The sequence below is a fragment of the Schistocerca gregaria genome, chromosome 9, assembly GCF_023897955.1.
Source record: "Schistocerca gregaria isolate iqSchGreg1 chromosome 9, iqSchGreg1.2, whole genome shotgun sequence".
NCBI lineage: Eukaryota > Metazoa > Arthropoda > Insecta > Orthoptera > Acrididae > Schistocerca > Schistocerca gregaria.
This window is the reverse complement of record NC_064928.1, coordinates 164531052-164543532: the sequence shown is the minus strand read 5'-3', so window position 1 is coordinate 164543532 and position 12481 is coordinate 164531052. Positions and strand designations below refer to the sequence as shown.

Here is a 12481-nt window from a genome sequence, read left to right as displayed (position 1 = left end):
TGGGAGATCCCTTAATGATATGGCCCTGCAAACTGTCCTCCACACGAGTGCAACTAACGAAGAAATGTGGATTCTATGCAATTACAGTGACAGAAAGAAGCGAGTGCCACACTGAAATCGCGTGTGATGTGCTTTCGTGCTCATAAGTGCATTAACTTCTTTTCCGTAGAAATTGTTGCACTACGAAATACTGGAGACGATGCTGACATAAGTGATACCAAGCGTTATCAAACATAATGCAGCATCACTATTACCTCATAGTGTGCATGTTGATAAGATCTATTGTCTATTAAGTGAGTCTACCTATTGGAAGATTGAATTCGACCTCAGAATATGCGTACATCGGAAAATCAAGCGCCGAGTGCCTAATTATTAATTGATATTTACGGTTGAATTTAAATCAGTGTTGCAATTTATGGGGGGAGGAGGGGGGAGAGGAAGTGATTCGTGTCATTGAATTTGGCTTTCAGTAATAGGACAGTTAAAACACGACTGACTGACAGACCTTTCATTCTGGTACTAAAAGCTAAGATTAAGTTTAAAGTTAAATTCATTAACTGTCTGAAGTTTGATGAACAGAATTAGTTTAAAAATTCGTTCCTTCAGGACTAGCGGCATGTTGTACTGTAGAATGCCTAATTTCAGAAGGAAGTTCTCAAGGCGGGTTTGTTTTGATTCCTGGTACAGTTGTAACTGCTGGCTCTGTGACTCAGTGAGAAATGTTAGTAACGAAAATTATAATTAAGGGTAAGGAATGAAGTGATGTGTTACACTTACTTTCTGGGTAAAATTACGGCCAAAATTTTGCACTAAACGCTCTGGATTGCCCACTCTACACGCAGCAACATCCAAACACTTTCATACAGTGTTAACGGTCCTCAGAGGGTTCAGTGACTCAAAACTGTTATCAAACATAAATTCTTTTTATTCCTTGCGGATTTGTTGTTGGGCACTATGAAAGCTTCAATGCTCTAGGGAGACCATGCAATTTAATAGTCGCAACCAGCCACTTGTAATAAAAGACCGTAAAAGTATGCAATAATCGCAAACAGAGTACAGCTGTGAAGGACTATTTTAGGTTGACATGGTGACTATCCCACATGAGAAATATGAAGACGACCAGTACCCCATAAATGCTATTGGCTGGGGGAGGGGGGGTGATAGGCAGTTGACATAGTGCCTGTCATTACCTCATTTGTGCAGTATCGTGATTACTATTACACCTCACTCCCAAATACTAATGGGTAGGCCATAGATGATGAGCTGACATCTTCACTGTCATTACATCACACATCCTATATGGTGGCCATAGTTTTATCCTTCGCTCAGAGACTGTCTAGGTGGTCAGATGATGTGGTGGCTGTCATTACCCTATAGGCTCATCTATCTCACCTCAGTGAGGTATGACAAGCTTGCTGATTGCATCAATGCACATGTTCAGATGCCAGGAAGTTAAATTATGCCAAGCGACTAAACAGTTGAGACTTGTTCTGGTACACCGCCCCATTATAACAGTTACCCTCATGTTCAAAGGAATTTTCGAAAAGTAAACTATAACAATTTGCTCCAAGCTACCAGATTTTCCAGTCTAACCAGTTTCTATGATAACTTATTATACTGAAACTGATTTTCAGTGTAAACATTTCTAGTGTAAGCAAGTGAAACTCTGACAAGCTGCCCCACGATGGAGTGAAATTATAACAAGTTAGTCCTTGTTACAGCAGAACTGTAAGCATGTCCCTATGTTGCAGCAAACTATAGCAAGATTCTCCATGTTACAGCAAAACTGTAACAAACTACCCATGTTACAGTGAAATTTCGCTAAACTACCCCATGTTCCATGAAACATGGACCTTGCCGTTGGTGGGGAGGTTGCGTGCCTCAGCAATACAGATAGCCGTACCGTACAACCACAACAGAGGGGTATCTGTTGAGAGGCCAGACAAACATGTGGTTCCTGAAGAGGGGCAGCAGCCTTTTCAGTAGTTGCAGGGGCAACAGTCTGGATGATTGACTGATCTGGCCTTGATACAATAACCAAAACAGCCTTGCTGTGCTGGTACTGCGAATGGCTGAAAGCAAGGGGAAACTACGGCCGTAATTTATCCCGAGGGCATGCAGCTTTACTGTATGACTAAATGATGATGGCGTCCTCTTGGGTAAAATATTCTGGAGGTAAAATAGTCCCCCACTCGGATCTCCGGGCGGGGACTACTCAAGAGGATGTCGTTATCAGCAGAAAGAAAACTGGCGTTCTACGGACAGGAGCGTGGAATGTCAGATCCCTTAATCGGGCAGGTAGGTTAGAAAATTTAAAAAAAGGAAATGGACAGGTTAAATTTAGATATAGTGGGAATTAGTGAAGTTCGGTGGCAGGAGGAACAAGACCTCTGGTCAGGTGACTACAAGGCTATAAACACAAAACCAAATAGGGGTAATGCAGGAGTAGGTTCAATAATGAATAGGAAAATAGGAATGCGGGTAAGCTACTACAAACAGCATAGTGAACGCATTATTGTTGCCAAGATAGATACGAAGCCCACACCTACTACAATAGTACAAGTTTATATGCCAACTAGCTCTGCAGATGACGAAGAAATTGAAGAAATGTATGATGAAATAAAAGAAATTATTCAGATAGTGAAGGGAGATGAAAATTTAATAGTCATGGGTGACTGCAATTCGAGTGTAGGAAAAGGGAGAGAAGGAAACATAGTAGGTGGATATGGACTGGGGCTAAGAAATGAAAGAGGAAGCCGCCTGGTAGAATTTTGCACAGAGCACAACTTAGTCATAGCTAACACTTGGTTTAAGAATCATGAAAGAAGGTTGTATACATGGAAGAACCCTGGAGATACTAAAAGGTATCAGATAGATTATATAATGGTAAGACAGAGATTTAGGAACCAGGTTTTAAATTGTAAGACATTTCCAGGGGCAGATGTGGACTCTGACCACAATCTATTGGTTATGAACAGTAGACTGAAACTGAAGAAACTGCAAAAAGGTGGGAATTGAAGGAGATGGGACCTGGATAAACTGAAAGAACCAGAGGTTGTACAGAGTTTCAGGGAGAGCATAAGGGAACAATTGTCAGGAATGGGGAAAAGAAATACAGTAGAAGAAGGATGGGTAGCTTTGAGGGACGAAGTAGTGAAGGCAGCAGAGGATCAAGTAGGTAAAAAGACGAGGGCTAGTGGAAATCCTTGGGTAACAGAAGAAATATTGAATTTAATTGATGAAAGGAGAAAATATAAAAATGCAATAAATGAAGCAGGCAAAAAGAAATAAAAAAGGCTCCAAAATAAGATCGACAGGAAGTGCAAAATGGCTAACCAGGGATGGCTAGAGGACAAACGTAAGGATGTAGAGGCTTATCTCACTAGGGGTAAGATAGATACGGCCTAGAGGAAAATTAAAGAGACCTTTGGAGATAAGAGAACCACTTGTATGAACATCAAGAGCTCAAATGGAAACCCAGTTCTAAGCAAAGAAAGGAAAACAGAAAGGAGGAAGGAGTATATAGAGGGTCAATACAAGGGCGATGTACTTGAGGACAATATTATGGAAATGGAAGAGGATGTAGATGAAGATGAAATGGGAGATACGATACTGCGTGAAGAGTTTGACAGAACACTGAAAGACCTGAGTCGAAACAAGGCCCCCGGAGTGGACAACATTCTATTGGAACTACTGACGGCATTGGGAGGGCTGACAAAACTCTACCATCTGGTGAGCAAGATGTATGAAACAGGCGAAATACCCTCAGACTTCAAGAAGAATATAATAATTCCAATCCCAAAGAAAGCAGGTGTTGACAGATGTGAAAATTACCGAACAATCAGTTTAATAAGCCATAGCTGCAAAATACTAACACGAATTCTTTACAGACGAATGGAAAAACTAGTAGAAGCCGACCTCGGGGAAGATCAGTTTGGATTCCGTAGAAATACTGGAACACGTGAGGCAATACTGACCTTACGACTTATCTTAGAAGAAAGATTAAGGAAAGGCAAACCTACATTTCTAGCATTTGTAGACTTTGAGAAAGCTTTTGACAATGTTGACTGGAATACTCTCTTTCAAATTCTGAAGGTGGCACGGGTAAAATACAGAGAGCGAAAGGCTATTTACAATTTGTACACAAACCAGATGGCAGTTATAAGAGTCGAGGGGCATGAAAGGGAAGCAGTGGTTGGGAAGGGTGTGAGACAGGGTTGTAGCCTCTCCCCGATGTTATTCAATCTGTATATTGAGCAAGCAGTAAAGGAAACAAAAGAAAAATTCGGAGTAGGTATTAAAAATCCATGGAGAAGAAATAAAACTTTGAGGTTCGCCGATGACATTGTAATTCTGTCAGACACAGCAAGGGACTTGGAAGAGCACTTGAATGGAATGGACAGTGTCTTGAGAGGAGTATATAAGATGAACATGAACAAAAGCAAAATGAGGATAATGGAATGTAGTCGAATTAAGTCGGGCGATGCTGAGGGAATTAGATTAGGAAATGGGTCGCTTAAAGTAGTAAAGAAGTTTTGCTATTTGGGGAGCAAAATAACAGATGATGGTCGAAGTAGAGAGGATATAAAATGTAGACTGGCAATGGCTAAGGAAAGCGTTTCTGAAGAAGAGAAATTTGTTAACATCGAGTATAGATTTAAGTGTCAGGAAGTCTTTTCTGAAAGTATTTGTATGGAGTGTAGCCATGTATGGAAGTGAAACATGGACGATACATAGTTTGGACAAGAAGAGAATAGAAGCTTTTGAAATGTGGTGTTACAGAAGAATGTTGAAGATTAGATGGGTCGATCACATAACTAATGAGGAAGTATTGAATAGGATTGGGGAGAAGAGAAGTTTGTGGCACAAGTTGACCAGAAGAAGGTACTGGTTGGTAGGACATGTTCTGAGGCATCAAGGAATCACCAATTTAGCATTGGAGGGCAGTGTGGAGGGTAAAAATCGTAGAGGGAGACCAAGAGATGAATACACTAATCAGATTCAGAAGGATGTAGGTTGCAGTAGGTACTAGGAGATGAAGAAGCTTGCACAGGATAGAGTAGCATGGAGAGCTGCATCAAACCAGTCTCGGGACTGAAGACCACAACAACAACAACAACAACCCCATGTTACATGTCACTGGAGCTTACACACTGATACTGCTACTAGATGTCCACTGAGTGGCGACAGGTGACCTTTCCAGATGAATCACATTTTATGCTCCATCGAACAGATAGCCACTGCTGTGTATAGCAAAAAACATCTGAAAGCAAACACCCTGCAACAACCGTCTACAGGGTCCAGGCCAGAGGGCATTCCTTGTGATATGTCGTCACTGGGAAAGGCTCAAATGGCTCTGAGCACTATGGGACTCAACTGCTTAGGTCATCAGTCCCCTAGTACTTAGAACTAATTAAACCTAACTAACCTAAGGACATCACACACATCCATGCCCGAGGCAGGATTCGAACCTGCGACCGTAGCAGTCGCACGGTTCCGGACTGCGCGCCTAGAACCGCGAGACCACCGCGGCCGGCACTGGGAAAGGTACACTGTCTCAACGTAAGTATGCATCTGTACTTGGGGACTACGTCTGTCCTACATGTAGTTTTTTTCTCCTCAGCAAGATGTCTTCTACCAGCAACACAGTTCAACAGGCCACACAGATAGCTGTGTATGTGCTTGGCTCAAAGAGCACCATGATGAGTTCAGCGACTCTCTTTGGCTACCAGACTCATTGGAATTAAACCCACATGAGACTCTGTGGGACCACCTGCTGTTCAAGCCATGGATCCTCAACCGAGAAATATAGTGCATTTGACCACAGCACTGAATTTGGCGTGGCTCCATATCCATATTGGTACCTGCAGTAGGGTCACTGATACTGTTCCTGCAGGACTTGCAGTGGTTCACTCTGCCAAATGTGGTAATTGACGCTTTTGGCATGTGAACGAATTAATGTGACTGGACAGCGTATTTTCCCTATAACTTGGGGCAACTTGTTACTGCTTCACTGTAACATGGGGTAGTTTAGCGCAATTTCACTGGGGTAGTTTGTTACAGTTTTACTGTAACATGGATAACCTTGTTATAGTTTGCTGCAACATAGGGGCATGCTTACAGTTCTGCTATAACATGAACAAACTTGTTATAATTTCACTCAATCGTGGGGCAGCCTCTCAGAGTTTCACTTGCTTACACTAGAAATGTTTACACTGAAAATCAGTATCAGTATAATAAGTTATCATAGAAACTGGTTAGACTGGAAAATCTGGTAGCTTGGAGCAAATTGTTACAGTTTACTTTTTGAAAATTCCTTTGAACATGAGGGTAACTGTTATAATGGGGCTGCGTGCCAGAACAAGTCTCAACTGTTTAGTCGCTGGCATAATTTAACTTCCTGGCATCTGAACATGTGCATTGATGCAATCAGCAAGCTTGTCATACCTCAATGAGTTGAGATAGATGAGCCCATAGGGTAATGACAGTCACCACATCATCTGACCAACTAGGCAGTCTCTGAGGGAAGGATAAAATTATGGCCACCATATAGGATGTGTGATGTAATGACAGTGAATATGTCAGCTCATCATCTATGGCCTACCCATTAGTATTTGGGCGTGAGGGGTAATAGTAATCACGATACTACATAAATGAGGTAATGACAGTCACCATGTCAACTGCCCATCACTCCCCCAGCCAGTAGCATCTATGGGGTACCGGTCGTCTTTATATTTCTCATGTGGGATAATGATAGTCACTCTGTCAACCTACAATAGTCCTTGCCGATGAGAAGAGGTCGGTATGTGTGCATGAACCCGGCGCCTTCTCCAGAGGCCCATATACTGCATTCTTCTCTGAACAGTATTAGAGATGTTATTAGTAGCCTCTTGGTTCAGCTCGGTGGTCAGCTGCTCAAAAGTTGCTTGTACACATCTACACAGCCATCCTCTGTTGTCGATGGCTAATGGTGCACCACTGTTGCCTCGGCATTAGTTGTGGATAGCGCTATTTTACTGTTCACGTTATACTTTAACCATTTCAGCACTTGAACAGCTTACACACTTAGGCATTTGCGAAATTCTTCACCCTTGGCAAGAAAACCAATGATCATACCCTTTTGGACGTCATATAAATGGTTCAATTTTTACAATGTGATAACGAAGCACTGTTTTGTGAACTCTCTCAAAAGGTTTAATGCCCTCCGCTGCTAGTTCTGATACCTGCCATCTGTGATTTGTTATTGCATGTTGAACATAAGCGATGATCACATCAATGTGACTAGACTGTGTAGAACAAGTTGCCTCATGTTACAGCAAAAGTGTAATAAATCTCAGCACTTAACAGTAAAATTGCAACAAGTTGCCACTCTATAGAATGTGTGCGTGTGTGTGAATTCCTAAGAGACCGAACTGCTGAGGTCATTGGTACCCAGACTTACACGATACTTAAATTAACTGAAACCAACTTATGCTGTGAATAACATACACACCCATGCCCGATGGAGGACTCGAACCTCCGGCGGGAATGGCCGCGCAGTCCGACATGGCGCCTCTAACCGCACGGCCACTTCTACAGGGTGTTACAAAAAGGTACGGCCAAACTTTCAGGAAATATTCCTCACACACAAATAAATAAAAGATGTTATGTGGACATGTGTCCGGAAACGCTTAATTTCCATGTTAGAGCTCATTTTACTTTCGTCAGTATGTACTGTACTTCCTCGATTCAACGCCAGTTGGCCCAATTGAAGGAAGGTAATATTGACTTCTGTGCTTGTATTTACATGCGACTCATTGCACATCAGTACGTAGCATCAACAGGTTAGTGTTCATCACGAACGCGGTTTTGCAGCCAGTGGAATGTTTACAAATGCGGATGTCCATTTGATGTAAGGATTAGCACGGGGCAATAGCCGTGGCGCGGTACGTTTGTACCGAGACAGATTTCCAGAACGAAGGTGCCCCGACAGGAAGACGTTCGAAGCAATTGATCGGCGTCTTAGGGAGCACGGAACATTCCAGCCTATGACTCGCGACTGGGAAGACCTAGAACGACGAGGACACCTGCAATGGACGAGGCAATTCTTCCTGCAGTTGACAATAACCCTAATGTCAGCGTCAGAGAAGCTGCAGCTGTACAAGGTAATGTTAACCACGTCACTGTATGGAGAGTGCTACGGGAGAACCAGTTGTTTCCGTACCATGTACAGTGTGTGCAGGCACTACCAGCAGCTGATTGGCTTCCACGGGTACACTTCTGCGAATGGTTAATCCAACAATGTGTCAATCCTCATTTCAGAGCAAATGTTTTCTTTACGGATAAGGCTTCATTCCAACATGATCAAATTGTAAATTTTCACAATCAACATGTGTGGGCTGACGAGAAACCACACGCAATTGTGCAATCACGTCATCAACACAGATTTTCTGTGAACGTTTGGGCAGGCATTATTGGTGATGTCTTGATTGGGCCCCATGTTCTTCCACCTACGCTCAATGTAGCACGTTATCATGATTTCATAGGGGATATTCTACCTGTGCTGCTAGAACATGTGCCTTTACAAGTACGACACAACATGTGGTTCATCCACGATGGAGCTCCTGCACATTTCAGTCGAAGTGTTCGTACGCTTCTCAACAACAGATTCGGCGACTGATGGATTGGTAGAGACGGACCAATTCCGTGGCCTCCACGCTCTCCTGACCTCGACCCTCTTCACTTTCATTTATGGGGGCCTTTGAAAGCTCTTGTCTACGCAACCCCGGTACCAAATGTAGAGACTCTTTGTTCTCGTATTGTGGACGGCTGTGATACAATACGCCATTCTCCAGGGCTGCATCAGCGCATCAGGGATTCCATGCGACGGAGAGTGGATGCATGTATTCTCGCTAACGCAGGACATTTTGAACATTTCCTGTAACAAAGTCATGCTGGTACGTTCTGCTGCTGTATGTTTCCATTCCATGAGTAATGTGATTTAAAGAGAAGTAATAAAATGAGCTCTAACATGGAAAGTAAGCGATTCTGGACACATGTCCACATAACATATTTTCTTTCTTTGGTGTGAGGAATGTTTCCTGAAAGTTTGACCGAGCCTTTTTGTCACACCCTGTATACAGTGCTCGTTAGGTAGCCAATTTTCACTTACCTTGAAAGCAAACAGAGTATACACAAAATATACACTCCTGGAAATGGAAAAAGAACACATTGACACCGGTGTGTCAGACCCACCATACATGCTCCGGAAACTGCGAGAGGGCTGTACAAGCAATGATCACACGCACGGCACAGCGGACACACCAGGAACCGCTGTGTTGGCCGTCGAATGGCGCTAGCTGCACAGCCTTTGTGCACCGCCGCCGTCAATGTCAGCCGTTTGCCGTGGCATACGGAGCTCCATCGCAGTCTTTAACACTGGTAGCATACCGCGACAGCGTGGACGTGAATCGTATGTGCAGTTGACGGACTTTGAGTGAGGGCGTATAGTGGGCATGCGGGAGGCCGGGTGGACGTACCGCCGAATTGCTCAACACGTGGGGCGTGAGGTATCCACAGTACATCGATGTTGTCGCCAGTGGTCAGCGGAAGGTGCACGTGCCCGTCGACCTGGGACCGGACCGCAGCGACGCACGGATGCACGCCAAGACCGTAGGATCCTACGCAGTGCCGTAGGGGACCGCACCGCCACTTCCCAGCAAATTAGGGACACTGTTGCTCCTGGGGTATCGGCGAGGACCATTCGCAACCGTCTCCATGAAGCTGTGCTACGGTCCCGCACACCGTTAGGCCGTCTTCCGCTCACGCCCCAACATCGTGCAGCCCGCCTCCAGTGGTGTCGCGACAGGCGTGAATGGAGGGACGAATGGAGACGTGTCGTCTTCAGCGATGACAGTCGCTTCTGCCTTGGTGCCAATGATGGTCGTATGCGTGTTTGGCGCCGTGCAGGTGAGCGCCACAATCAGGACTGCATACGACCGAGGCACACAGGGCCAACACCCGGCATCATGGTGTGGGGAGCGATCTCCTACACTGGCCGTACACCTCTGGTGATCGTCGAGGGGACACTGAATAGTTCACGGTACATCCAAACCGTCATCGAACCCATCGTTCTACCATTCCTAGACCGGCAAGGATACTTGCTGTTCCAACAGGACAATGCACGTCCGCATGTATCCCGTGCCACCCAACGTGCTCTAGAAGGTGTAAGTCAACTACCCTGGCCAGCAAGATCTCCGGATCTGTCCCCCATTGAGCATGTTTGGGACTGGATGAAGCGTCGTCTGACGCGGTCTGCACGTCCAGCACGAACGCTGGTCCAACTGAGGCGCCAGGTGGAAATGGCATGGCAAGCCGTTCCACAGGACTACATCCAGCATCTCTACGATCGTCTCCATGGGAGAATAGAAGCCTGCATTGGTGCGAAAGGTGGATATACACTGTACTAGTGCCGACATTGTGCATGCTCTGTTGCCTGTGTCTATGTGTCTGTGGTTCTGTCAGTGTGATCATGTGATGTATCTGACCCCAGGAATGTGTCAATAAATTTTCCCCTTCCTGGGACAATGAATTCACGGTGTTCTTATTTTAATTTCCATGAGTGTATATTACTGTCTATTACTGTCAGCTGTGCTGCATTGCGTGAGTATATGGTCTATGAACTGCAATTTATGAACTTAGTCACAAGAATCCACTGATATATACAGCTAAGATTAACAACACTTACCTTCTGCATCTGGGTGCGGTGTTGGTAATTCTGGCAACGGGTCTGCATTATCTGGACATCAGGAAAAGATAAGCCGAACATTAGATAATGCAAAGTATTCGAATGAAAGCATACAGGAGATTTGAATAGCAATTTACAACTGAGGCAAAGTGAATAGACCACTTACAGTACAGACAGCAGAAAACAGTTAAATCTCTGTTACATCATGGGTACGAGTGAGATTTCTTAACCCACAAAACAGTTTCATAATTTTTGTGCCCATCCACAGTCAATATGCTACAAACGTGTACAAAATCAAAAGGCACATGAATGATAGTATCATTTGCAGCAATGTAGGCACTCCAGAGCATCTGTTTAGTTATCGTCCAGCGGTTGTCAGACATACAGGACTCATAAAAGTACTGTGAAAACTGGTGCCTACTTCTCAACTATACAGGGTGTTACAAAAAGGTACGGTCAAACTTTCAGGAAACATTCCTCACACACAAAAAAAGAAAATATGTTATTTGGACATGTGCCCGGAAACGCTTACTTTCCATGTTAGAGATCATTTTATTACTTCTCTTCAAATCACATTAACCATGGAATGGAAACACACAGCAACGGAACGTACCAGCGTGACTTCAAACACTTTGTTACGGGAATGTTCAAAATGTCCTCCGTTAGCGAGGATACATGCATCCACCCTCCGTCGCTTGGAATCCCTGATGCGCTGATGCAGCCCTGGAGAATGGCGTATTGTATCACAGCCGTCCACAATACGAGCACCAAGAGTCTCTACATTTGGTACCTGGGTTGCGTAGACAAGAGCTTTCAAATGCCCCCATAAATGAAAGTCAAGAGTGTTGAGGTCAGGAGAGCGTGGAGGCCACGGAATTGGTCTGCCTCTACCAATCCATCGGTCACCGAATCTGTTGTTGAGAAGCGTACGAACACTTCGACTGAAATGCGCAGGAGCTCCATCGCGCATGAACCACATGTTGTGTCGTACTTGTAAAGGCAAATGTTCTAGCAGTACAGGTAGAGTATCCCGTATGAAATCACGATAACGTGCTCCATGAGCTCTAACATGGAAATTAAGCGTTTCCGGACACATGTCCACATACCATCTTTTCTTTATTTGTGTGTGAGGAATGTTTCCTGAAAGTTTGGCCGTACCTTTTTGTAACACCCTGTAGATTACTTAGCTTACTTATGGGAATCACAGTACTGGTTTTAATGGTATGTTACAACTACAAAGGCCTTTACATCATAATATAAGATCACGCTTTTGCAAGAAAATGTGCCGAGATCTATAGAACATTAATGTTCTGACATTCTCCTGAGGTCAACATCTAACTCATGATGAGAAAACCTGACTCAGTTTTCCAGACGGACTGAAGAAAGGACACGAAGATGTACACGTTCATGGACCTTGTTGCAGTTCTTGATAATACAATAAGAACCTACTAAATGAGTCAATGTAGTTATTAAGACATTGACCTCGTATAAGGGAAGGTAGAGTCAGTTATGTCTAGCTCTGATTTAGCTTTTCCATAGGTTTCCTAAATCATCCTACATCATCTAAATCTACTTCACTACTCTGCACATCACACTTAAGTGCCTGGCAGATGGTTCGTCTAACAGCCTTCACACTAATTCTCGATTATTCCACTCTCACACACTTGTATATTTCCGTTCTAGCTCTGATTTCCCTTATTTTATTATGATTTCGTTTCTTCTTACGTAGGCTGGCGTCAACTTGGTAGGAGAAAC

At 44.1% G+C, this 12481-nt stretch overlaps 1 protein-coding gene across 1 annotated transcript in view; it reads right to left on the bottom strand.

Annotated features, from left to right (window-relative positions):
* The window catches only part of LOC126292255 (brachyurin-like), a 273321-nt gene that overhangs the window by 209388 nt on the left and 51452 nt on the right, over nucleotides 1–12481 (bottom strand). Inside the window, exon 3 of the mRNA XM_049986153.1 lies at nucleotides 10727–10777. Coding sequence (XP_049842110.1) covers nucleotides 10727–10777 — 51 coding nt within the window. The remainder of the gene's footprint in view (nucleotides 1–10726; nucleotides 10778–12481) is intronic.